This window comes from Balaenoptera acutorostrata, chromosome 7 (assembly GCF_949987535.1).
Source record: "Balaenoptera acutorostrata chromosome 7, mBalAcu1.1, whole genome shotgun sequence".
Classification (NCBI taxonomy): domain Eukaryota; kingdom Metazoa; phylum Chordata; class Mammalia; order Artiodactyla; family Balaenopteridae; genus Balaenoptera; species Balaenoptera acutorostrata.
The window spans coordinates 48,003,641-48,031,320 of record NC_080070.1 but is presented as its reverse complement, the minus strand read 5'-3'; the positions used below and the strand labels follow the sequence as shown (position 1 = coordinate 48,031,320).

General features: G+C 40.2%; 1 protein-coding gene across 6 annotated transcripts in view; it reads left to right on the top strand.

The window, feature by feature from the left end:
• PLEKHA8 (pleckstrin homology domain containing A8) overlaps window positions 1–27,680 on the top strand; it is a 94,425-nt gene that overhangs the window by 43,115 nt on the left and 23,630 nt on the right. For 4 of the 6 annotated variants that reach the window (XM_057550322.1, XM_007193507.2, XM_007193509.3 and 1 more), the window contains 5 exons: window positions 18,975–19,091; window positions 20,105–20,260; window positions 21,992–22,116; window positions 25,613–25,771; window positions 26,814–26,854. In XM_057550322.1, coding sequence (XP_057406305.1) covers window positions 19,070–19,091; window positions 20,105–20,260; window positions 21,992–22,116; window positions 25,613–25,771; window positions 26,814–26,854 — 503 coding nt within the window. In that variant the 5' untranslated portion in view covers window positions 18,975–19,069. Of the gene's footprint in view, window positions 1–17,252; window positions 17,411–18,974; window positions 19,092–20,104; window positions 20,261–21,991; window positions 22,117–25,612; window positions 25,772–26,813; window positions 26,855–27,680 lie in introns of all 6 variants that reach the window. The other 2 variants (XM_057550323.1, XM_057550324.1) reach the window with 2 other exon arrangements.

Below are 27,680 nucleotides of genomic sequence, written 5' to 3'. Positions count from 1 at the left end.
TAGATAAATTAAAATGGATTCATACAATCTGAAAGAAGGCAGAAAAGGGAAGAACAAAGTAACCCTGCACCTCCCCCCCCCAAAAAAACAGGAAACAATCAAAAATTATAAAATATTGTCCCTAATTCCAACCATATTGATATCTAGGTCTATATCTATTAAGTGCAAGTGGTCTAAACAGATGAAGTAAAAGATACAGATTGTCAGGGGAAAAAAAGAAGACCGAACTATATGCTGTCTATGAGAAGCCTATTTTAGAGATCAAGAAAGATTGAAAGTAAAAGTATATATGAACAGATGTAAAAATTCTCAGCAAAATATTAGCAAATTGAGTCCAAAAAATATAAAAAGAATTGTACACCATGACCAATTAGAATTGATCCAGGATGTGCAAGGCTGGTTCAACATTTAAAAATCAATTAATCTATCACATCAACAGACTAAAAAAGAAAAACCACACAATCGTATCAATAGATGCAGAAAAGGCATTTGGCAAATCACCCACTCATGATAAAAACTCAGTAAAATAGGGATAGAGGAGAACTTTCTCAACTTGATAAAGACTAGCTACAAAAAACCTACAGCTGACATCATACTTAATGGTGAGACCCTAGAAACTTTGCCACTAAGATCAGGTACAAAGCAAGGATGTCCCCCTCATCACTCCTTTTTAACCTCATACTGGAAGTCCTTTCTAATACAGTAAGGCAAGAAAAGGAAATTAAAACTATACAGATTCAGAGGACTTCCCTGGCGGTCCAGTGGTTAAGACTCCACACTCCCAATGCAGGGGGCACAGGTTAGATCCCTGGTCAGGGAACTAAGATCCTGCATGCCGCACGGAGTGACCAAACAAACAAGTATACAGATTCTGAAGGAAGACATAAAACTGTCTTTGTTCACCAATGATATGATCGCCTATGTAGAAAATCTGAAAGAACTGACCAAAAAACTGGTACTAATAAGTGATTATAGCAAGGTTGCAGGGTACAAGGTTAATGTGCAAAAGTCAGTTGCTTTCCTGTATACTAACTATGAACAAACGGAATTTGAAATTCAAAACACAGTATCTTTACATTAAAACCCCTAAAAATAAAAGACTTAGGTATAAATCTAACAAAATATAGGCAAGATCTATATGAGGAAAACTACAAAACTGGTGAATGAAATCAAAGAAGCTTTAAATAAATGGAGAGCTATTCCATGTTCATGAATAGAAAGACTCAGTGTTGTCAAGATTTCAGTTCTTCCCAACTTGATCTATAAATTCAATGCAATCCCAATGAAAAATCCCAGAAAGTTATTTTATGGATGCCAACAAACTGATTCTAAAGTTTATTTGGAGGGGTGGGGGCGGGTAAAAGACCCAGAATAGCTAACACAGTATTGAAGGAGAAGAACAAGGTTGAAAGACTGACGCTACCTGGCTTCAAGACTTACTATAAAGCTACAGTAGTCAGTATTGTGTGGTACTGGTGAAATAATAGACAAATAGATCCGTGTAACAAAATAGAAAGCCCTGAAGTACACCCACATAAATACAATCAACTGATCTTTGACAAAGGAGCAAAGGCAGTACAATGGAGCAAAGATAGTGTCTTCAACAAATGGTACTGGAACAACTGGACTTTTATATGAAAAAAAATGAATCTAGACACAGACCTTACACCCTTCATCAAAATTAATTCAAAATGGATCACAGATCTAATTGTAAAATGCAAAACTATGAAACTCTTAGAAGATAGTGTTGGAGAAAACCTAGATGACCTTGGGTATTTTGATGCCTTTTTAGATAAAATCCCAAAGACACAATCCATGAAATAAATAATTGATAAGCTGGACTTCATTAAAGTTAAAAACTTTTGCTCTGTTAAAGACAATATCAGGAGAATTAGAAGACAAATCACAGACTAAGAGAAAGTATTTGTAAAAGACATTGGATAAAAGGACTGTTACCCAAAATACACAAAAAACTCTTAAAACTCAACAGTAAGATAACAAAGAACCCAATCTAAAAATGGATGAAACACCCTAACAGACACCTCACCAAAAAGATATACAGATGGCAAATAAGCATAGGAAAAGTAGCTCCACATCATATGTCATCAAGGAAATGCAAATTAAAGCAACGATGAGATACCACTACACACCTGTTAGAATGGACAAAATCCAGAACACTGACAACAGCAAATGCTGACAAGGATGTGAAGCAACAGGAACTCTCAAACATTGCTGATGGGAATGCAAAGTGGTGTTAGCCACTTTAGAACAGTTTGGTGGTTTCTTACAAAACTAAACATACTCCTACCATATGATTCAGTGAAAGCACTCCTTGGTATTTATCCAAAGGAATCAAAAACTTAGGTCTACACAAAAACTTATGTTCACACAAAAACCTGCACAGGGATCTTTATAGCAGCTTTATTCATAGTTACTAAAACTTGGAAGCAAGCAAGATATCTTTTAGTAGGTGAATGTATAAACAAACTGTGGTACATCCAGAAAATGGAATATTATTAAACGCTTAAAAGACATGAGCTATTGAGCCATGAAAAGACCTGGATGAACCTTAAATATTACTAAGTGAAAGAAGTCAATCTGAAAAGGCTATATACTGAATGATTCCAATTACGTGACATTCTGGAAAAGGCAAAACTATGGAGACAGTAAAAAGATAAATGGTTGCCAGAGGGAGGGGGGTGATTGTTGTGGGAGATGAATAAGATGGGTATATATTATCATACATTTTTCCACATCCATAGAATGTACAACACCAAGAATGAACACTAAGGTAAACCATGGACTAAGGTAAATTATGGTGTGTCAATGTAAATGGTAAAAAAATGTACCGTTCTAGTGAGTGATGTTGATAATGGGGAAGACTATGCACATGTGGAGGCAGGGGACATGTTGGGAATTTCTGCCTCCCTCTCAATTTTGTTTTAAACCTGTAACTGCTCTAAAAATTGTAAGTCTTCTTAAAAAGTTTTAAAAAAATAGGAAAAGGTATACCATGCAAACACTAATCAAAAGAAAGTTGAATTGACAATATTAACATAGACAAAGTAGACCTCAAAACAGGGAAAATTGCAAGGGATAAAGAAGACATTGCATAATTATAAAAGGATCAATTCATCAAAAAGACAGGAATCCTAAATGTGTATCCAACTAAAAGCATATTGTCAAAATATATGAAGCAAAAACTGATAGAACTGAAAGCAGAAATAGATCCACAATTAAACTTGGAAACTTCAGCATTCTTCTTTGAGTAATCCATAGAACAAGTAGACAGTAAGTCACACAAAGATATAGAAGATCAGAACACTGTCAACCAACTTGACCTAATTGACAATATAGAAGAGTCTCACAACAGCAGAATACTGCATTTTTTCAAATGCACATGGAATATTCACTAAAACTGACCATATTCCGGGCATAGTAGAAACCTTACCAAATTTAAAAGAATGTTCTGTGTCTTAACAAAAAGTAAACTAGAAATCAATAAGAGAAAGATGTAGGAAATCCCCAAACATTAGGAAATTAAACAGTACACTTCTAAGTAACCTGTGGGTCAAAGAAGAAGTCTCCAAGAAAATGAGAAAATATTTTCAACTTAAATTGAAAACATAACAGTGGTTGGGCAGGGGTAAAGTGTGGGGGGAGGGCTTGGCTACAAAGGGATAGCACAAAGGAATTTTAAGGGGAGGATAATGGAGTTTTTCTGTATCTTGATTATTATGGTACTTGTTAGAGAACTATGAATTTATCAAAACACAGAACTGTTAACCAAAGAAGAAATTTCACTATGCATAAATTTTAAAATAAATACTAAAAAATTTAAGTGTCTTTTAAATGGAATAGTTTTTTATTTTTTTTTTAAGTGATGTGTTTGGATGAGCTACTTGTCACAAGGCTGCTGAGTAAAAAATAAGGAAAGCTACAGTCAGACATGGGTATGACTCACAAGTAATCACTTTTTTTGGTTTGGATCTTTAAAGAAATAAGGGCATCTCTATTTAGAGATTTTGATTTAAAAATGGTGACTGTTGTGAAATAAAAAAGGAAGAAAATATAGTGCAAAACCAACATGAGCTATGCCATTTTAGATCCAAATATAAGTGCATTTTTTAAAGAAAATTGTGCTCATTGAAAAAATACATACTGTTTGACATTACTTGAACTGAAAAATGACTTGCAGACAATTGCTGTCAATTAAGTATAAAAAGACACTTGCACTACGTGAGAAAAAAGCAAGCTGTTAACAGTTTCAGAATAATGATCTTCAAATCTTTAATTTCTTTGAATAATGTTTTGTAGTTATCAGAGTATAAGTTTTACACTTCTTTTATTAAGTTTATTCCTGTTTTGTTATTTTTGATATTGTAAATGAAATTATTTTCTTTTTAAAAATTTTTTAAATTTTGTTTATTTTGGGCTGTGTTGGGTCTTCGTTGCCGGGCATGGGCTTTCTCTAATTGTGCAGAGCGGGGTACTCTTCATTGTAGTGCGCGGGCTTCTCATTGTGGTGGCTTCTATTGTTGCGGAGCACGGGCTCTAGGCACGCAGGCTTCAGTAGTTGTGGCTCGCAGGCTCTAGAGTGCAGGCTCAGTAGATGTGGCGCATGGGCTTAGTTGCTCCATGGCATGTGGGATCTTCCCCGACCAAGGATCAAACCCGTGTCCCCTGCATTGGCAGGCGGATTCTTAACCACTGTGCCGCAAGGGAAGTCCTGAAATTATTTTCTTAATTTCATTTTCAGATTGTTCATTGCAACTGTATAGAAGTACAACTGATTTGTGTATATTGGTCTTTTTTTCCCCCCAATATCTTTATTGGAGTGTAATTGCTCTACCATGGTGCGTTAGCTTCTGCTGTATAACAAAGTGAATCAGCCATACATATACACATATCCCCATATCCCCTCCCTCTTGAGTCTCCCTCCCAACCTCCCCATCCCACCCCTCTAGGTGGTCACAAAGCACCGAGCTGATCTCCCTGTGCTATGCAGCTGCTTCCCACCAGCCATCCATTCTACATTTGATAGTGTATATATGTCCATGCCACTCTCTCACCTCGTCCCAGCCCACACTTCCCCCTCCCCATGTCCTCAAGTCCACTCTCCACGTCTGCGTGTTTCTTCCTGTCCTGCCCCTAGGTTTTTCAGAACCATTTTTTTTAGATTCCATATATATGTGTTAGCATACAGCATTTGTTTTTCTTTTTCTGACTTACTTCACTCTGTATGACAGACTCTAGGTCCATTCGCCTCACTACAAATAACTCAATTTCGTTTCCTTTTATGGCTCAGTAATATTGCATTGTATATATGTGCCATTCTTTATCCATTCATCTGTCAGTGGACACTTAGGTTGCTTCCATGTCCTGGCTATTGTAAATAGTGCTGCAATGACCATTATGGTACATGACTCTTTTTGAATTATGGTTTTCTCAGGGTATATGCCCAGTAGTGGAATTGGTGGGTCATATGGTAGTTCTATTTGTAGTTTTTTAAGGAACCTCCATACTGTTCTCCATAATGGCTGTATCAATTTACATTCCCACCAACAGTGCAAGAGGTTTCCCTTTTCTCCACACCCTCTCCAGCATTTATTGTTTGTAGACTTTTTGATGATGGCCGTTCTGACCGGTGTGAGGTGATACATCATTGCAGTTTTGATTTGCATTTCTCTAATGATTAGTTTTTGTTGAGCATCCTTTCATGTGTTTGTTGGCACTCTGTATATCTTCTTTGGAGAAATGTCTATTTAGGTCTTCTGCCCATTTTTGGATTGGGTTGTTTGTTTTTTTGATATTGAGCTGCATGAGCTGCTTGTATATTTGGAGATAAATCCTATATCAGTTGCTTCATTTGCAAATATTTTCTCCCATTCTGAGGGTAGTCTTTTCGTCTTGTTTATGGTTTCCTTTGCTGTGCAAAACCTTTTAAGTTTCATTAGGTCCCATTTATTTACTTTTGTTTTTATTTCCCTTTCTCTAGGAGGTGGGTCAAAAAGGATCTTGCTGTGATTTATGTCATAGAGTGTTCTGCCTATGTTTTCCTCTAAGAGTTTGATGGTGTCTGGCCTTACATTTAGGTCTTTAATCCATTTTGAGTTTATTTTTGTGTATGGTGTTAGGGAGTGTTCTAGTTTCATTCTTTTACATGCAGCTGTCCAGTTTTCCCAGCACTACTTATTGAAGAGGCTGTCTTTTCTCCATTGTATATTCTTGCCTCCTTTATCAAAGATAAGGTGACTATATGTGTGTGGCTTTATCTCTGGGCTTTCTATCCTGTTCCATTGATCTATATTTCTATTTTTGTGCCAGTACCATATTGTCTTGATTACTGTAACTTTGTAGTATAGTCTGAAGTCAGGGAGCCTGATTCCTCCAGGTCCGTTTTTCTTTCTCAAGATTGCTTTGGCTATTCGGGGTCTTTTGTGTTTCCATACAAATTGTGAAATTTTTTGTTCTAGTTCTGTGAAAAATGCCAGTGGTAGTTTGATAGGGATTGCATTGAATCTTAGATTGCTTTGGGTAGTATATTCATTTTCACAATGTTGATTCTTCCAATCCAAGAACATGGTGTATCTCTCCATCTATTTGTATCATCTTTAATTTCTTTCATCAATGTCTTATAGTTTTCCACATACAGGTCTTTTGTCTCCTTAGGTAGGTTTATTCCTAGGTATCTTATTCATTTCGTTGCAATGGTAAATGGGAGTGTTTTCTTAATTTCACTTTCAGATTTTTCATCATTAGTGTACAGGAATGCAAGAGATTTCTGTGCATTAATTTTGTATCCTGCTACTTTACCAAATTCATTGATTAGCTCTAGTAGTTTTCTGGTAGCATCTTTAGGATTCTCTACGTATAGTATCATGTCATCTGCAAACAGTGACAGTTTTAGTTCTTCTTTTCCGATTTGGATTCCTTTTATTTCTTTTTCTTCTCTGATTGCTGTGGCTAAGACTTCCAAAACTGTATTGAATAATAGTGGTGAGAGTGGGCAACCTTGTCTTGTTCCTGATCTTAGTGGAAATGGTTTCAGTTTTTCACCATTGAGAAGTATGTTGGCTGTGGGTTTGTCATATATGGCCTTTATTATGTTGAGGTAAGTTCCCTCTGTGCCTACTTTCTGGGTTTTTTATCATAAATGGGTGTTGAATTTTGTTGAAAGCTTTTTCTGCATCTATTGAGATTATCATATGGTTTTTATCCTTCATTTTGTTAATATGGTTTAGCACATTGATTGATTTGCATATATTGAAGAATCCTTGCATTCCTGGGCTAAACCCTACTTGATCCTTTTAATGTGTTGTTGGATTCTGTTTGCTAGTGTTTTGTTGAGGATTTTTGCATCTATGTTCATCAGTGATATTGGCCTGTAGTTTTCTTTCTTTGTGACATCTTTGTCTGGTTTTGGTATCAGGGTGATGGTGGCCTTGTAGAATGAGTTTGGGAGTGTTCCTCCCTCTGCTGTATTTTGGAAGTTTGAGAAGGGTAGGTGTTAGCTCTTCTCTAAATGTTTGATAGAATTCCCCTGTGAAGCCATCTGGTCCTGGGCTTTTGTTTGTTGGAAGATTTTTAATCACAGTTTCAATTTCAGTGCTTGTGATTGGTCTGTTTGTATTTTCTATTTCTTCCTGGTTCAGTCTCGGAAGGTTGTGCATTTCTAAGAATTTGTCCATTTCTTCCAGGTTGTCCATTTTATTGGCATGCAGTTGCTTGTAGTAATGTCTCATGATCCTTTGTATTTCTGCAGTGTCAGTTGTTACTTCTCCTTTTTCATTTCTAATTCTACTGAGTCTTCTCCCTTTTTACTTGATGAGTCTGGCTAATTGTTTATCAATTTTGTTTATCTTCTCAAAGAACCAGCTTTTAGTTTTATTGATCTTTGCTATCATTTCCTTCATTTCTTTTTCATTTATTTCTGATCTGATCTTTATGATTTCTTTCCTTCTGCTAACTTTGGTTTTTTTTTTTTTTCTTTCTCTAATTGGTTTAGGTGTAAGGCTTGGTTTTTTATTTAAGACGTTTCTTGTTTTTTGCGGTAGGATTGTATTGCTATAAACTTCCCTCTTAGAACTGCTTTTGCTGCATCCCATAGGTGTTGGACCATCATGTTTTCATTATCATTTGTTTTTAGGTATTTTTTATTTCCTCTTTGATTTCTTCAGTGAACTCTTGGTTATTAAGTAATGTATTGTTTAACCTCCATGTGTTTGTATTTTTACAGTTTTTTTCCTCTAATTGATGTCTAGTCTCATAGCATTGTGGTCGGAAAAGAAACTTGATATGATTTTGGTTTTCGTAAATTTACCAAAGCTTGATTTGTGATCCAAGATATGATCTATCCTGGAGAATGTTCCATGAGCACTTGAGAAGAAAGTGTATTCTGTTGTTTTTGGATGGAATGTCCTATAAATATCACTTAAGTTCATCTTGTTTAATGTGTCATTTAAAGCTTGTTTCCTTATTTATTTTCATTTTGGATGATCTGTCCATGGGTGAAAGTGGGCTGTTAAAGTCCCCTTCTATTAGTGTGTTACTGTCGATTTCCTCTTTAATGGTTGTTAGCATTTGTCCTATGTATTGAGGTGCTTCTATGTTGGGTGCATAAATATTTACAATTCTTATATCTTCTTCTTGGATTGATCCCTTGATCATTATGTAGTGTCCTTCTTTGTCTCTTGTAATAGTATTATTTTAAAGTCTATTTTGTCTGATATAAGAATTGCTACTCCAGCTTTCTTTTGATTTCCATTTGCATGGAATATCTTTTTCCATCCCCTCACTTTCAGTCTGTATGTGTCCCTAGGTCTGAAGTTGGTTTCTTGTAGACAGCATATATACAGGTCTTGTTTTTGTATCCATTCAGCCAGTCTATGTCTTTTGGTTGGAGCATTTAATCCATTTACATTTAAGGTAATTATCAATATGTATGTTCCAATTACCATTTTCTTAATTGTTTTGGGTTTGTTATTGTAGGTCTTTTCCTTGTGTTTCCTGCCTAGAGAAGTTCCTTTAGCATTTGTTGTAAAGCTGGTCTGGTAGTGTTGAATTATATTAGCTTTTGCTTGTCTGTAAAGATTTTAATTTCTCCATCGAATCTGAATGAGATCCTTGCTAGGTAGAGTAATCTTGGTTGTAGGTTTTTGCCTTTCATCACTTTAAATGTGTCCTGCCGCTCCCTTGTGGCTTGCAGAGTTTCTGCTGAAAGATCAGCTGTGAACCTTATGGGGATTCCCTTGTACGTTATTTGTTGTTTTTCCCTTGCTGCTTTTAATATTTTTTCTTTGTATTTACTTTTTGATAGTTTGATTAATATGTGTCTTGGCTTGTTTCTCCTTGGATTTATCCTGTATGGGACTCTCTGTGCTTCCTGGACTTGATTAACTATTTCCTTTCCCATATTAGGGAAGTTTTCAACTATAATCTCTTCAAATATTTTCTCAGTCCCTTTCTTTTTCTCTTCTTCTTCTGGGGCCCCTATAATTCGAATGCTGGTGCGTTTAATGTTGTCCCAGAGGTCTCTGAGACTGTCTTCAATTCTTTTCATTCTTTTTCCTTTATTCTGCTCTGCAGTAGTTATTTCCACTATTTTATCTTCCACGTCACTTATCCGTTCTCTGCCTCAGTTATTCTGTTATTGATTCCTTGTAGAGCATTTTTAATTTCATTTATTGTGTTGTTTCATGTTGTTTCATTCATCATTCTTTGTTTGCTCTTTAGTTCTTCTAGGTCCTTGTTAAACGTTTCTTGTATTTTCTCCATTCTATTTCCAAGATTTTGGATCATCTTTACTCTCATTACTCTGAATTCTTTTTCAGGTAGACTGCCCATTTCCTCTTCATTTGGTCTGGTGGGTTTTCACCTTGCTCCTTCATCTGCTGTGTATTTCTCTGTCTTCTCATTTTGCTTAAGTTACTGTGTTTGGGGTCTCCTTTTCTCAGGCTGCAGGTTCGTAGTTCCCATTGTTTTTGGTGTCTGCCCCCAGTGGGTAAGGTTGGTTCAGTGCATTGTGTAGGCTTCCTGGTGGATGGGACTTGTGCCTGTGTTCTGGTGGATGAGGCTGGTACTTGTCTTTCTGGTGGGCAGGACTGCATCCGGTCATGTGTTTTTTGGGTGTCTGTGAACTTAGTATGATTTTAGGCAGCCTCTCTGCCAATGGGTGGGGTTGTGTTCCTGTCTTGCTAGTTGTTTGGCCTGGGGTGTCCTGCAGTGGAGATTGCTGGTTGTTGAGTGGAGCTGGGTCTTAGTGTTGAGATTGAGGTCTCTGGGAGAGCTTTCGCCGATTGATATTATGAGGGGCCAGGAGGTCTCTGGTGGACCAGTGTCCTGAACTCGGCTCTCCCACCTCAGAGGCTCAGGCCTGACACCCGGCCAAAGCACCAAGACTCTGTCAGCCACATGGCTCAGAAAAAAAGGGAGAAAAAAAAAAGAAAAAAAAAAGAAAAAGAAATAAATAAAGTTATTAAAGTCAAAAAATTTTTTAAATGATTAAAATTTAAAAAAGGAATTAAAAAAAAAAGAAGAAGAAGAGAGCAGCCAAACCAATAAACAAATCCACCAGTGATAACAAGTGCTAAAAACTATACTAAAAGAAAACGGACAGACAGAACCCTAGGACAAATGGTAAAAGCAAACCTATACAGACAGAGTCACACAAAGAAGCATGCACATACACACTCACAAAAAGAGAAAAAAAAATATATATATATATATAAGAGGAAGAGAGAAACCAAATCAATAAACACATCTACTAATGATAATAAGCTCTAAATACTAAACTAAGATAAACATAAAACCAGAAACAAATTAGATGCAGAAAGCAAACCCGAAGTCTACAGTTGCTCCCAAAGTCCACCTCCTCAATTTGGGATGATTCGTTGTCTATTCAGGTATTCCACAGATGCAGGTACATCAAGTTGATTGTGGAGATTTAATACGCTGCTCCCGAGGCTGCCGGGAGAGATTTCCCTTTCTCTTCTTTGTTCGCACAGCTCCCGGGGTTCTGCTTTGGTTTTGGACCTGCCTCTGCGTGTAGGTCTCCTAAGTGTGTCTGTTCTTCGCTCAGACAGCACGGGGTTAAAAGAGCGGCTGATTAGGGGGCTCTGCCTCACTCAGGCTGGGTGGAGGGCAGGGTACGGAATGCGGGGCAACCCTGTGGCGGTAGAGGGCAGCGTGACGTTGCACCAGCCTGCGACGTGCCGTGTGTTCTCCCAGGGAAGTTGTACCTGGGTCACAGGACCCTGGCAGTGTCGGGCTGCACAGGCTCCCGGGAAGGGAGGTGCGGATAGTGACCTGTGCTTGCACACAGGCTTCTTGGTGGCTGCAGCAGCAGCCTTAGCGTCTCACGCCTGTCTCTGGGGTCCACATAGATAGACGCAGCTCGCGCCTGTCTCTTGAGCTCGTTTAGGTGGTGCTCTGAATCCCCTCTCCTCGCGCACCCCGAAACAATGGTCTCTTGCCTCTTAGGCAGTTTGAAACTTTTTCCTGGACTCCCTCGCGGCTAGCTGTGGCACACCAGCCCCCTTTAGGCTGTGTTCACGCAGCCAACCCCAGTCCTCTCCCTGGGGTCTGACTTCCGAAGCCCGAGCCTCAGCTCCCAGCCCCCAGCCGCCCCGGCGGGTGAGCAGACAAGCCTCAGGCTGGTGAGTGCTGGTCAGCACCGATCCTCTGTGCGGGAATCTCTCCGCTTTGCCCTCTGCACCCCTGTTACTGTGCTTTCCTCCATGGCTCCAAAGCCTCCCCCACCACCACCTCTTGTCTCCACCAGTGTGGGGGCCTCCTAGTGTGTGGAAAGTTTTCCTCCTTCACAGCTCCCTCCCAGACATGCAGGTCCCATGCCTATTCTTTTGTCTCTGTTTTTCCTTTTTTTTTTTTGCCCTACCCAGTTACGTGCTGAGCTTCTTGCCTTTTGGGAAGTCTGAGGTCTCCTGCCAGCGTTCAGTAGGTGTTCTGTAGGAGCTGTTCCACATGTAGATGTATTTTTGATGTATTTGTGAGGAGGAAGGTGATCTGCACGTCTTACTCCTTTGCCATCTTGAAGGTCTTCCTCGTGTATTGGTCTTATATCTTGCAACTTTGCTGAACTCATTTATTCTAATAGTTTTTTAAGTGGATTCCTTTTTTTTTCTTTTCTTTTTTTTTTTAATATACAGGAGCATGTCTGTGAATAGAGGTAGATTTGCTTCTTCCCTTCCTATCTGGATGCCTTTTGTAGTCTAATTGCCCTGGCTAGAACCTCCAATGCAGTGTTGAATAGAAGTGGTGAAAGCAAGCATCTTTATCTTATTCCTGATCTCAGGGGAAAAACATCCAGTCTTTTGTCATTGAGTATGATGTTAGCTGTGGGTTTTTTGTAGATGCCTTTGTCAGGTTGAAGAAGTTCCCTTCTGTACCTAGTTTGTTAAGAGTTTTTATTATGAAAGGGTATTAGATTCTGTCAAATGTTTTTTATACATTTAGTGAGATAATCATGTGATACCTTAGAAATATTACAGAAAAACTCAACTCAGGGTTGAAGTGAAAAATGGACATCTATTAGTCCATGTAACTGAAAAGTCCAGAGGGTATCTTATCTATAGGTATTACACAGTCTGATCGAAGTGTTCAAAAAATGTCATCTAGATTTGCTTCCTTTCCCTGCCTCCCTCAAATACTCCCACCCGCTTTCCTTGTATGTGTAAATCATGTTTAGGTCCATGTGATGGCAAAATGACTTCCAGCAGCTCCAGGTAAACATCTTTGAGACCAAAGAAAAAAGAGAGACAGTCTCCATTTCTTTCCACCTTTCCCCAGTCCCAGCAAAAGTCCCAGAATTATTTCTGGTTGGGTCCCTTGCCTGTCTTGGAACATATCATTGAGGAAAGGGGATGTGAAGCTCCATTTAAGCCTGAATCACAGGCCCACCCTGGGGCTAGTCAGCCCAACCCAAACTACATGGATAGAGTGTGGAGAAGGGGGTTTTCAGGAACAGAAATGTGGGAGGTGGATGCTGGGTTGCCAAAAATAAATGTCCACTGTACCTTCTATAGTGAAATAATCCAAGATAATACAAAATATGTGATATTGGCATTTAAATACTTTATCCCCCTAGCCCATCCCTGGCAGCAGTAGCTTATATGAGCTAAAACTTTTCCCTGCTCATGGAAGTTTCTTGTCTAATCTTCTAAGCAGGGAGTTTGGCTGATGCCACTTTCCATCTCTAGTAAGAGATGGCAAAAAAAAAGGGAGTAGGGTTGGACAGGAAGATAGTCTAATGGTAATTGAATGGATCAGGGACTGGTATAGACCCACAGTTTTCATCTGCTCTTTTGTTACCTTGAATATTTTATCATTTTCAATTGTATTAGGGTTCTCCAGAGAAACAGAACCATATGTATACATATGAGGAGATTTATGATAGGAATTGGCTCATGCAGTTATGGAGATTATGAAGTCCTACAGTCTTTTCTCTGCAAGCTGGAGAACCAGGAAGGCTGGTAACACAATTCAGTCTGAGTTTACAGGCCTGAGAATCGAGGGTGGTGGATGGTTCAAGTCCTGGTCTGAGTCTAAAAGCCCAAGAATGAGGAGCACCAGTGTCCCAGGGCAGGAGAAGATGGATGTTGCAGCTCAGGCAAAGAGAGGGGATTCACCCTTCCTCTGCCTTTCTGTTCAGCTCAGGCCCTCATTAGATTGGATGATGTCCACCCGCATTGGTGATGGCAATCTTTACTCAGTCTGCTGATCCAAATGCTAATATCTCCCAGAGACCCCCTCACAGACACACCCAGAAATAATGGTTTACCAGCTATCTGAGCATCTGGTAGACCAGTCAAGTTCATACATAAAATTAGCCATCACCCAAACCAAGGTAACAGCATATTAATTTAAAACAGGAAGTGCATTAATGGCCTCTTCATCATGCATGCCTCTTTTCTCATGCAATTCATCCATCATTCCTGAGCTGTATCTGAGCTTCCCAGGACTGTACATCGTGAAAGAGCAGTGTGTCTCTACATTACTCTGGACTCTCCATTGCTCTGCCATTAAATCTCAGATAATGGGAATGAGACTTCTGTGGGCTCTTAACATGCCTTTTGAAATTCTAGGAACTTTATGCTTTAAGGAAAAGTTTTTCTTGGTCATAGTTTTTATAGTTACAAACTACAGAATAAAATAATTGAAACTCTTCTAGTGTCATTATAACTTTTCCTAGATAAATACAGAACCTATTACAGAGAAGGTGTTATTTCAGTTACTATTATCATTTACAAGCTACTTTTAAAATATATTGCAGCTGTGCTGTGTGCGTTTGTGTGTGTGTGTGTGTGTGTTTGGGTTATTTAACATTTTTCAGATTCCTGTAAGATAAACCTAGTTTATACCACATTTTTTCAATTTTTAGGCATTTTTTTTCACATTCCAACAGCTCTGAAGTCAGGAAGCATCTGAGAATGAGTATCATGTCATTGCTTAATGGGCAGGTTATTTTTTGGTTTTTTTGTTTTTTAATTTGTATTTATTTATTTATTTATTTATTTATTTATTTTTGGCTGTGTTGGGTCTTCATTTCTGTGCGTGGGCTTTCTCTAGTTGTGGCGAGCAGGGGCCACTCTTCATCGCGGTGCGCGGGCTTCTCACTATCGCGGCCTCTCCCGTTGCAGAGCACAAGCTCCAGACGCGCAGGCTCAGTAGTTGTGGCTCACGGGCCTAGTTGCTCCGCGGCATGTGTGATCTTCCCAGACCAGGGCTCGAACCCGTGTCCCCTGCATTGGCAGGCAGATTCGCAACCACTGCGCCACCAGGGAAGCCCTGTTTTTTTTTTAATTGAAGTATAATTGATTTACAGTGTGTTAGTTTCTGGTATACAGCAAAGTGATTCAGTTATATATTTTTTTTTCTTTTTCATATTCTTTTCCATTATAGGTTGTTAGAAGAGATATTGAATACAGTTCCCTGTGCTATACATTAGGACCTTGTTGTTTATCTATTTTCTATACAGTAGTTTGCATCTGCTAATCCCAAACTCCTAATTTATCCCTCCCCCACCCCCTTTCCCCTTTGATAACTATAAGTTTGTTTTCTATGTCTGTGAGTCTGTTTCTGTTTTGTAAGTTCATTTGTGTCTTATTTTAGATTTCACACATAAGTGATATCATATGATATTTGTCTTTCTCTGTCTGATTTACTTCACTTAGTATGATAATCTCTAGGTCCATCCGTGTAGCTGTAAATGGAATTTTTTCATTCTTTTTTATGACTGAGTAGTATTCCAGTGTGTGTGTGTGTGTGTGTGTGTGTGTGTGTGTGTGTGTACACACCACATCTTCTTTATCCATTCATCTGTCGATGGACATTTAGGTTGCTTCCATGTCTTGGCTATTGTAAATAGTGCTGCTGTGAACATAGGAGTGCATGTAGCTTTTTGAATTAGAGTTTTTTCCAGATATATGCCCAGGAGTGGGATTGCTGGATCATACGGTAATTCTGTTTTTAGTTTTTTAAGAAACCTCCATACTGTTTTCCATAGTGGCTGCACCAATTTACATTCCCACCATCAGTGTAGCAGGGTTCCCTTTTCTCCACACCCTCTCCAGCATTTATTATTTGTAGACTTTTTAATGATGGCCATTCTGACCGGTGTGAGGTGATAACTCATGGTAGTTTTGATTTGTATTTCTCTGATAATTAGCGATGTTGAGCATCTTTTCATGTGCCTATTGGTCATCTGTATGTCTTCTTTGGAGAAATGACTGTTTAGGTCTTCTGCCCATTTTTTGATTGGGTTGTTTGTTTTTTGTTATTGAGTTGTATGAGCTATTTGTGTATTTTGGAAATTAAGCCTTGTCGGTCACATCACATGCAAATATTTTAGTTTATCTTCAAATTAATGGTATGTGATGGTTAATTTTTTGTGTCAACTTGCCTGGGCCATGGGGTGCCCAGACATTTGACCTAACATCATTCTGGGTGTGTCTGAGGGTGTTTCTGGATGAGATTAACATTTGAACTGACAGACTGAGTAAAGTAAATCGCTTTCCCTAATGTGAGTGGGTCTCATCCAGTCAGTCAAAGACCTAAATAGAACAAAACGGCTGAGTGAGGGGTAACTCTTCCTGCTTGATTGTTGAGCTGGGATACTGGTCTTTTCCTGTTTTCTCAGTCTCACTGAAACACTGGCTCTTCTTGGGTCTCAAGCCTGATGACTTTTGGACTGGAATTACAAATTGGCTCTCCTGATTCTCTAGCTTGCTGACTGCAGATCTTGGAATTTTGCAGCCTCTATAATTGCATGAGCCAATTCCTTATGATAAATTATATATAGATATACATACATATTATTGGTTCTGTTTCTTTGGAGAACCAAGACTAATACAGATGGGGTCCTAAATTTGATAAAATATGATAATTGAGGGTATGCTGAACTCCCTGTACTTGAGAGTCATGGTGGATTTGGAGAGTGTTCACACCAAACATAACCATGGGAGTTGAGCTGTAAGGGAGAAGATGCTACTGTTCTATACCAGGATAGCCTTCTAGCAGTGGGGAGTTAGGGTTTGGGGGTTGTTATGCCAGGAGGGACAGTATTAGAAAGACATAGTTTTCTTCCCAACTCTGTTGTGTACTTCCTGTGTGACCTTAGATAGGTCACTTAATCTACATGGGATTGGTTTCCTTCTCTGTAAAATGAGCTGGTTGGGCTAGGTGATTTCAAAGGCCCTTTCCGTTTCTCAGATTCTTAGGAATTGATTCTTCTGTTTCAGTGAGGGGAGATGGCATAAGGTATAAATAATGACTCTCTTGCAAAGGGCTAAAATATCACTAATAATATCTGACTCCAGGAGTGTTGATTATCTACTCAACAAGGCAATCTGATGATCAGTTTGATTTCCTGGATTGTAATGTTTGTGCCAAGAATAGTAGCCTTCGGGTTTGTGTTTCCATAGAATTTGAAGCCAAGGTCAGGAAGCATCACCTTCTGAAATAAAATTTTCAAGTTCACCTCAAGAGGTTTTCTAGCCAGTAATCAGCTTGTGGGGGTGTTGAGATAAGGCCATGGGGCTCCTGATGTCCAGTAAAGGGTCTAGGTTCATCGCTGGGAAGGAAGTCCCCAGTATAAGATGGAATAAGAGGAACATAAGCCATGGTTGTAGAATACATTACTCATCTTTGGTTGAGAAGGCTTTTAGGGAAGGATATTTCAGTGACTGGTATGAGGGTGGATATTGAGAATTGGTCTTTATCCAATTTTGTTTAAGGAAGTGAGAGATGTGGTACCTGAGCAGGCCTGAGTGTTCTGGTTCCTAGAAAGCAGACCCTGATGAAGTAAATGATGAGTGAAACATCTTGCCTGCCATCTAACTCCTGTGCCTGAGCTTAGATTTAGTGCTGACCATTCAGCCTCCTGATTAAAAATGTAAGTTTCCCTGAACTATGACCTTAGGCTATGGGTGCTCCAGGAAGTGTACTAATCTTCTGTTATAACGTAATAAATTGATGCTGTTACCAGAAGGGGGACCCCTTCCAGGACCCAAGAGTGGGCTCTTGTCTAACACCTGGGAATGAATTGTCCGAGGAGACACACATGCTGACAAAGCAAAAGACTTTATTGGGAAGGGGCCCCCCGGGGGGAGAGCAGCAGGGAAAGGAAACCCAGGAGAACTGCTCTGCCATGTAGCTCACATCTCAGGTTTTATGGGAATGGGGTTAGCTTCCCGGGTTGTGTCTGGCCAGTCATCTTGCTTGTGCCCATATTTGGTCCAATTCCTAGTGACGCACGCATCTCTCAGTCAAGGTGGTTTCCAGCGTCACAGTTTCTGGGACGTCGGCAGGACATATTATGGCTGGCATCTCCTCCCTCCTCTTGACCCCTCCCGATTTCTGCCAGCTGGTGGTAGCTGGTCAGTTCCATGTTTCTTATTGAGACCTCCTGTTGTGAGATAACTCATGCAAGCAGTTATTATTCTGCCTGGCCAAGGTGGGCGGTTTCAGTTAGTGGTTCCCTAACAATACTACTTTGACATCAATTGGTGACTTATGCATTTAGCTGGTGTGACTCAATTCCCAAGGGCCCATCAGGTATGTACCTGAGCAGCCCTTGGGGCTCTGCGCAAAGCGCCTACCAGCCTTCACTCCAGCTCTCTGAGCTGTAGAAGAGTGTAGTGAGAGAAATGTATCCTTAAAAGGCTATGGCATTTCAGAGAAGGAAAAAATACATCTGATGAGGAGACTAACAAGGCTTGTGCAGAGGTAGTCAGGGATGACATTTTAGGAAGAAGATCCAATTTGAGCAAAAGCCCTGAGGCAGGCATGCAGCAAGTAAGTTTGGTTTGACTAGAACATAGGTTGTGTAAGAGGACTAGACAAGATGTGTGTTTCCACTGAATATGGTTCGTCCCCTGAAATGCTGTGAAGTAAAAGTAGTTAAGCCCTTGAATGTTTTAAGATTATTCCATTTCAATGGATCAATACCAAATAGTAAGTTAAAGTTATCTTTCTTTAGGGAACATATGACCCTAGGCAGGCTTATTAGACAGCACTTCGTATGATGTTGAAAGGGCAACATAATCTTTTATCTCATTTCTAGAATAATGGAATAATTGGAATAATTGGAATAATTTTTCTTAACCAGAGGGGAGGAGAGCAAGTATGTTAACAATAATCTTTGGAAAATAATAATCTTTTATCTTAGAAAAAGTAAAACCAAAGATTACTAGTACTATATTAGGGGGGAAAAGGAATAAAAATCATAAGTAATCCCATTACCTAGAGAATCATCACCATATTTATTGCTGATCCTTCCAGACTTCTATGCAAAAATGAGATCAAACATACAGATCTTTTCTAACTTATTTCTTTCCCTTAGAATTTTCCCCCAGAATGTGAGTTCCTTGGAGCTAGAATCCAGCATCCTTTGTTAGGTCCTATTCCTATGTCCTGGGAAGCAGTAATTGAGACCATGCTCTTGCTTCTGTTTTCAGGTTGGCAGCCTCGGTGGTTCCTTCTCTGTGGGGGAATATTATCTTATTATGATTCTCCTGAAGATGCTTGGAAAGGTTGCAAAGGGAGCATCCAGATGGCGGTGTGTGAAATTCAAGGTGAGAAGCCAAGACACTTGCAGGCTTTATTTTTCTTTCTGTTTCTCCCCCAAAATATAAAAACACTGGCTTCTGTGTGCCTTTCTCTGCTGCTCCCATAGTATAAAGATATATAATGTTATGTCCCAGAAAAAGTCTTACAAGTAAGACCTAAAACTGCAGTGAGTTTTTACAAGGAGGTTGGTTAAGAGGTAGTCAGAATAAATGAGAGCAATGTGCTTATCAACCACACATCTAGTGCTCATTCCTTAGTCACCTGCTTACCTCGGGCTTGTGGCAGTTGGCTAAGATTATTTGTCTTTTTATTGCAACATCAAACACTTCTATGTTTAAATCACGACACGTACACACCTTCTCACCACCACCATCATGCTCAAAACTAAACAAGCAAACACCTAACAGACCTACAAATAGCCTTTTCTTCTTGGTTTTGAGAATCTTGAGACATGCTGAGAGGATGTGGCTCAGAAACCGACTAGAAGGGAATTTGGGGCTTGGGGCTCGGGGGGTGAAGGAGAGTGTGGCTTGCTTGTTTCTTCTCCTAAAGTGTTCTAAGGGAATTCTCACATTTTTGATAAGACTAGTGAAGGAAAGTAGAAAGGAAAAATATTGTGTTCTTGATTGCTTTTCAATAACCCATGGAGATAAAGAGCACATCCTTACTTGTTTGCATCAAGCCTTTTTGGCCGCAGAGCAGCATACTTTACACACACACACCAGAAGAGAGATTTTTCCTCTCTCCTCTTACAAACGATCCTAAGGAGATTTAGGTGATTCTTTTTTAGGCCAAAGTCCTGGTGAGACCTTGGAGCCAATTGCAGTTTTCCCTCTCCATTAGCAGAGACCTCTAGGAAGAGATAAATAAGCCAGGAGAAGTAGTAAGGGCTGACATCCTCTCTTGGAAGAAGCTCTCAGTGACTGGCGTGCCAGTTAATCTCAAGAATTTGGGTGGAGTGGAGGCTACCCAGACAGGGCTTTTCTGGGTTTCTGACCTTCCTATGCCTTGCTCCCAGTTCATTCTGTAGATAACACACGCATGGACCTGATAATCCCTGGGGAACAATATTTCTACCTGAAGGCCAGAAGTGTGGCTGAGAGACAACGGTGGCTGGTAGCCTTGGGGTCAGCCAAGGCTTGCCTGACAGACAGTAGGACCCAGAAAGAAAAAGGCAAGTATTGATTGTCCTCTGCACTGGGAACCCTTGGAATCACCTAATGGCATCTCTGGGTTCCCATATTTGTTATCTTGCTTCTGACCACCTAGCCATAGCCAGCTTTTTATATCATGCAAGTGCTGTATATCTCAGTGGACCTTAAACAGTCTATACCTGACTCTTCTTTCTTAGCGTGTCATAGTAGAAAGAATGCAGGTTTTGGAGCCAGATACAACTGGGTTCAAATCATGGCTTTGTAGGGTACTGGCTTTGTGACCTTGACATAGGTCACTTAGCCTCTCTAATCTTCAGTTTCCTTATATTTTAAAAAGAGGTAATTACCTATCTTAGAAGGATTACCATGAGGTACCTCGCCTGGCACAAAGCTGACTTTTGGTAAAGAGTAGCTGAGCCAGAGAAGCCTTGGATCTGGGTATTTCCTGCAGTAACACCCCGCTTTCCCCTCCCTGTTCCTGGGGTAGATGGATACTTAATTGTCAGGTTGCTGCTGCTTAATGCTCATTAACTCAACATCATTAAGTCTCTTGAGAACCATGGCATAACTTTCTATTTTGCCTGGGTCACGAGTGCCAGGGCTTACTGCCTGAGCTCTGCCTTCCCAGCCCCCCAGCCTCGAATGTACACCTGAAAAGATTGGTGGGAGAGAGGGGCCTCTGGGAACAAGTGTTTCAGGGGACCTTTCTCATGACACGTATGGCAGATGTGCTTAACTCTTCAAGTAGACACAGTAAAATGACCTATTTGTTGGTTGTTTTTTCAATGCTAAGTTGAGAGCAAATTCTAGACACTGTCAGCTCTGACTCAGATCAGGTGGTAATGTGCAGCTTTTTCATGGAGAAGAAAGCAGAGGCAGTTATGATTGTAGCCGAGCCCTCAGCGCCAGGATGGCTGGAGTGCCGTGCTAATGAAGGAGCAGCAGGTGTGCAGAGGGTGCCGTTCTCCTTGCCAGGCAGCATGCTGGACCAGTCCTCTGAATTCACGAGCTGTCTTATTAGTGGTAATTGCATGTTACAGAACACTGTTTCCCAGTTTTGAGCACTGGATAGATAGCTGTGACCCCATTTTACAGATAGGAAAACTGTGGCAGAACTGAGACCAAAACCCTGAACCCTTGACTGTTCCCAGTTCTGACACAAGTGGATCAGAGGTATACTGTCTCCTTCTTCCTGTACTGGTGATCATTAAATATGTTGGCTCAAGAAATAATGTAGGGCTTCCCTGGTGGCGCAGTGGTTGAGAATCTGCCTGCCAATGCAGGGCACACGGGTTCGAGCCCTGGTCTGGGAAGATCCCACATGCCGCGGAGCAACTAGGCCCGTGAGCCACAATTACTGAGCCTGCGCGTCTGGAGCCTGTGCTCCGCAACAAGAGAGGCCGCGATAGTGAGAGGCCCGCGCACCGTGATGAAGAGTGGCCCCCACTTGCCACAACTAGAGAAAGCCCTCGCACAGAAACGAAGACCCAACACAGCCATAAATAAATAAATAAATAGATTTAAAAAAAAAAAAAAAAAAGAAATAATGTAGATTACTTCAGAAGGCTAGAAATCTCCTTTTTCTCTTTTTCTTGCTCCCATAACTTCAATTATGTCATATCTGTAACTCATACTATAAACATCTGACTTTAGGCATAGATTATATTTCACTTATCTGTATAGTATGCTAACTAGTATATCAGTTATTTATTCTGGGAATTAAATTACGTTTTCATCATTTTGTTATTTAGAGTTTGCTGAAAACACTGAAAACTTGAAAACCAAAATGTCGGAACTAAGACTCTACTGTGATCTTCTTGTTCAGCAAGTAGATAAAACAAAAGAAGTGACCGCAACTGGTGTGTCCAATTCTGAGGTAAGATGCCATTCTTCTTAGCCACATGACAAGTAGCACCAGATGTTGCTTACAGGTGCTACTTATTCTCACATAATCCCTACCTTGGAATTTACTGCTTTTCAGAGGAAAAAAGTGACAGACTTCAACAAAGAGAAGAAGTGTGTGCATTTCAGCATATGGAAGCATATAGTTTTCCTTCCTGGGATGAATTCAGGATTAATTAATTGATAATTTTGGAACTTTTAACTTTAGTACTGATGTACTAAAATATGTGGCTCCCCAGTTTGCATAACTTTCTAAAATATAGCCTTAGCTGTCTAGCAGAGCCATTTCTATACTACTCATGTGGCTCCTAAGGTGACGGCATCATGTGTGTCAGTAATATGTATCTGTCAGCTCTGATGAGACTGTAACAGGATTTCATTGCACCGTAATAGATGTTCTGCTTGAGTAGAGACTAGTGCTTTCACAGATAGAGACACAGCTTTATTTCTCTCCATCATCAGCAAAGATTGCGATTTTTATCATTTATTAATGAAATTGTTATTTACTCATTCTAAAACATATATTAAAAGATCTATCTGGTGTTAAGCTATGTATTGAATGGTTCACATTAACCAGAGAGGGGTCTCTGCTTTGCTCTCAGAGAAGTTATCTGAAAAACAGTGCCCACAAAATGAAGAATCTGCAGATTATAATTAATGGTTTTAAATTACTTTTCTTAGGTAATCACTATGCTACTAGTAATATGTGTGCTCTAAGTTTTTCTAATAAAGGTGGTTTAACTCACTTTCATTCACTTTTTAGGGGTCTCTCTTACTCATTCAGCAACTGCCTATTGTGTACAAGATACTGTGCTGGGGGAGGGAGATGGGAGGGGTACCAAAACACTTCAGTCCTGCTTTTGGGATGTTAGAGCCTAGAGCAATGATTCTCAACCCAGAGCAGTTTTGCTCCTCAGGAGACACTGGGCAATGTCTGAGACATTTTTGGTTGTCACTACTGGGGGAGTGCTGTTGGCATCTAAGGGGTAGAGGCCAGATGCTGCTTAATATCTGCAATGGATAGGAGAGCCACTGCCCCTATATCCCCTGCTCCAATAAGCCAGCCCCAAATGCCAGTGATGCCAAGGTAGAGAAGCCCTGGTCTAGTGGGAAGGGAAAAAGTGAACACAGCAATTTTTAATTCTAGGAAGTGTTTATAGTAAGTGCCTTGGGAACTTGCTAATGAAACTGTGGTTGTGATATTGTGATTTATAATAAGAAATATATGTTTGGTCTTTGTCTAGTTTTTGGCACAGAGCTCCAAAAAAAAAAACCCTTGGAATTTCCAGGTGATAAAAGTGTCTTTTGTTATGTTAATGAGGTGACTATTGGAAAATACTAAGGATGGAGGCTCTGGTTGACTGTAGACCCAAGCAAGTGATTAGAGGGTTGGAACTTTCATTCCTACCCCCTTACCTTCTGGGAGGGGAAAGGAACTGAAGATTGACTTCAGTCACCCTTGGTCAATGATTTAATCAATCGTGACCATTTAACGAAGCTTCCATAACCCACAGCATGGGGTTTGGAGAGCTCCCGAGTTGGTGAATATGTGTTGACTGGGGAGAGTGGCATACTCAGGGAGCATGGAAGCGCCAAGCCTCTTCCCACATGCCTTGCCCTATGCATCTCTTCCATCTGGCTGTTCCTGAGTTATATCCTTTTATAATATACTGGCAATCTAATAGTTAAATGTTTCTTTTAGTTCTGTGAGCTGCTCTGGCAAAGTAATTAAACACAGGGAGGGGGTTGTTGGAATCTTCAGTCTAGAGTGGGTCAGTCAGTAGCACAAGTGACACCCTGAACTTTTGGTGTCTGAAGTGGGGAGCAATCTTGTAAGACTGAGCGCTTAACCTGTGAGATCTGACACTATTTCCAGGTAAATTGTGTCAGAATTGTAAGACACCCGGCTGGTGTCCAAGAATTTCTTGGTGGTGTGGAAAAAAACCACACATTGTAATTGTTGTCTGAAAAATAGTGGTTCACGACCAGTAACATCTAGCTTGTTAGAAAAACAAAATTGAGGAAAATATAGAGGCTATGGTTAAAGAACAAAATTCAACTGAGTAAAATTTAAAGATCTTATTAGCTTTATTCAGCAATTCATAAATCGGGCAGCATCCAGTCTAGCAGATAGAAAGTAGCTGTGAAGAGCTGTACCAGGCTAGAGATCTTTATGGACCAAAGTGAGCAGGAACAAGGAAGTTATACTGGGCATTTGCTGAATGGTTAAAGCAGGGTTACTTTTCTTATATGGAGCAAAGGGAAGTCTTGGAGCCAGGTCAGTACAGTAACTTGCGCTGAGCAGGCAAGCACTGATTGGTTGACCTAGGCCTGCCTTTTCTGGGAGAGCCCGGCATAGAAACTTGGATAAGTTTTTGGTTTGCTGATGTGAGACTTAGCATGAGTGACTCCATCTTGGGCCCAGTCTGGTAACTTTAATACCACTAAGATGTGGTTACCAAACTCTCTAGTCAGGGGGTAGCCTCAGTTTCCTGAACAACTTATTAATATCAATATCCAGAGGAAAAACAACCTGAGCAAGTGAAATAACTTGGAGAAAAACATGATTAGATATTCAAAATAGTTCCAGTTGCTGAAACCTCTTAGACTCCTCTGTACTGAAAGCCAAAAACTCATTCTGAGAGCAAACAATGTGTGATTTGTGGTTTCTTTTTTTTTTTTTTTTTTTTAATTATTCCATTTTGGCTAATTTTTTTTAATTAGTTAATTTATTTATTTATTTTTGACTGTGTTGGGTCTTTGTTTCTGTGCAAGGGCTTTCTCCAGTCGCGGCAAGCGGGGGCCACTCCTCATCGCGGTGCGCGGGCCTCTCACTATCGCGGCCTCTCCTGTTGCGGAGCACAGGCTCCAGACGCGCAGGCTCAGCAGTTGTGGCTCACGGGCCCAGTTGCTCCGCGGCATGTGGGATCCTCCCAGACCAGGGCTCGAACCCGTGTCCCCTGCATTGGCAGGCGGATTCTAAACCACTGCACCACCAGGGAAGCCCCTGATTTGTGGTTTCTAATGCTTCTATTCTAGAACTTCATTTTTACTCAGACAGTGGGAGACATTTTTCCATTGATCCCACTGGCCTTCAGTCCATGTGATTCTGTTTGGTGTCTGCCATCCCTTATAGACTGCAAACTCCACAAGGGCTCAGCGCCTAGCACCTGACATACTGCTGTCATATAGTGTTGTTGAGTTGAGAGAAGTCGTTGCCTTCGGTTGGAGTGGTGGGTGAGCATGAAGGGCAGATTGAGGGTAAGGCTTGAGTATGATTAATAGATAAGTTGGACTTGCTCAGTCTTTTTCTTTTATAACTGATACACATATTTGTCCAGCAAAATAGACGGGTACATGATTATTGTTATTACCCATTATTAGATGGATAAAACCTCTAAGGACATTCCACAACTGGGCTTTTTCCTTTTTGGCAAGGTAAAGGAGTCTTCACTCTGGTTGTTTTGTAGGAGGGAATTGATGTGGGAACTCTGCTGAAATCAACCTGCAATACTTTTCTGAAGACTTTGGAAGAATGCATGCAGATCGCAAACGCAGCCTTCACTTCTGAGCTGCTCTATCGCACTCCCCCAGGATCACCTCAGCTGGCCATGCTCAAGTCCAACAAGGTAACAGACCAGGTCAGCTTGGCTGCAGTAGGGCATGATGAAAAGTTAAGAAAGTGATATACTGAGCTAAGTTCTCCATCACCCTTTGGCAACTGATAAAGACATTTTTGTAGTGGACTTTCCTTTATGTCCACTATTATATATGCCTTTAGTCCCTTGTATCCAGTCAGTTAATGTTGGCAGTTTTACCACCTGAACATGTCTCTCTCTGATGTAGCTAGTTTCTTCTCTCCAGCCTTCTTGTCCAGGGAGTCTTGCTGAGATTGGTGATAGCCTTCTAACTAGTTGCCTTCAGCTCAACTCTTCCAGGCAGCCTATGGTGTTTCTGTTCATGCAGTGTAAATTGGGCCACTTTACCTAAACCTTTTAGTGGCTCCCTCATTGCCTACAGGTTAAAGTCAAAACATCTTAGCCCCTTCCCACATCGCCAACCTCTTTCTTTTTCATAACCTGGCTTGAACATATTAACTGCTTGTAGCTCCCCCGCTTCTTTGGGCCATTTCCTAGTACCAAGAATGCCCTTCTCACCTGTCTTTCCCTGGTTAGCTCTTATTCATCTTTCAAAATTTAATCTCTCTTTCCCTGAATCCCTTAGTTGGGCTAAGAGTTCCTCCTCTACGCATACCCCTATTTTAGCCTTATTCTATATTGAAATTACCTTAAGGGCAAGAACCCCATACTGTTTACCTTTATGCTTCCAGTGTTTGATACAATGCTGTATCATAGTTTGGTATTTAATAATATTTAATGAGTGTAATAGTAATTACAAGAAAGCTAACCACCAAGGGTATAAATATGGTAATTAGGCCCTTCAAAAGACTATCTTCCTTTTTCTTAGAAATTTGGGTACCCTTATTTGAATAACTATTAAAGACTGGTTGGGATCAATGACTCCTTTCTTTTGGGAAGACCTAAAATTATTCCTCTTGAGTGGGGCAGTGTGTGTTATGATCATATTTACCACTTTCGTATGTGATAAAACTCTAAAATATTCTGTTGGGAGTTTAACATGTGAATTTTCTTTTCTTTGCTTCTTTTAAAGATGAAACATCCTATTGTACCAATTCATAATTCATTGGAAAGGTACAGTAACATTTTTTGTTTTTTCTTCTTTCTAAAAATATAAAAATAAGGATATTGGTATTCCTTGTTTTTTTTTTTAAGAAATTATGTGGTGGACTTCCCTGTTGGTGCAGTGGTTAAGAATCTACCCGCCAATGCAGGGGACATGGGTTCGAGCCCTAGTCCGGTAAGATCCCACATGCCATGGAGCAACTAAGCCCGTGCGCCACAACTACTGAGCCTGCGCTCTAGAGCCCACGCGCCGCATCTACTGAAGCCCACGTGCTCTAGAGCCCGTGCTCCACAACAAGAGAAGCCACCGCATTGAGAAGCCCATGCACAGCTACGAAGAGTAGCCCCTGCTCGCCGCAACTAGAGAAAGCCCATGTGCAGCAACGATGACCCAACACAGCCAAAATTAATAAATAAATTAAAATAAATAAATTAAAAAAAAAAAAAGAAAAGAAATCATGTGGTGGTTTTTCTCATCATTTGAGATGATACCAGAGGTGAACCTGAAGCACTGCAGATCTTTCATTCAGCACTGACTACTAGGGAAGATGTTTGCATTTCCCCAGGATATGGATCTCACCCACCACATCTAATAACTTTTCATTTCTCTGTTGTACTGAGTATTGGAACCTCCTCTCTTGTGAAGGAGCCGAGCATTGATTTAAGTGTGGTTTTATCAGAAAAGACAGTGCTATTTTGTTTTGTTTAAAAATAAAAATCTTAGGTAGCTTTACAGGTTGGAAAAAGAACGTAATATCAAAATCTGAACTACTGAAAAAAAGTACACGTTTACACAGTTGTGTTCCTATTATTTAGGGTCTTTATTCAGTTATTA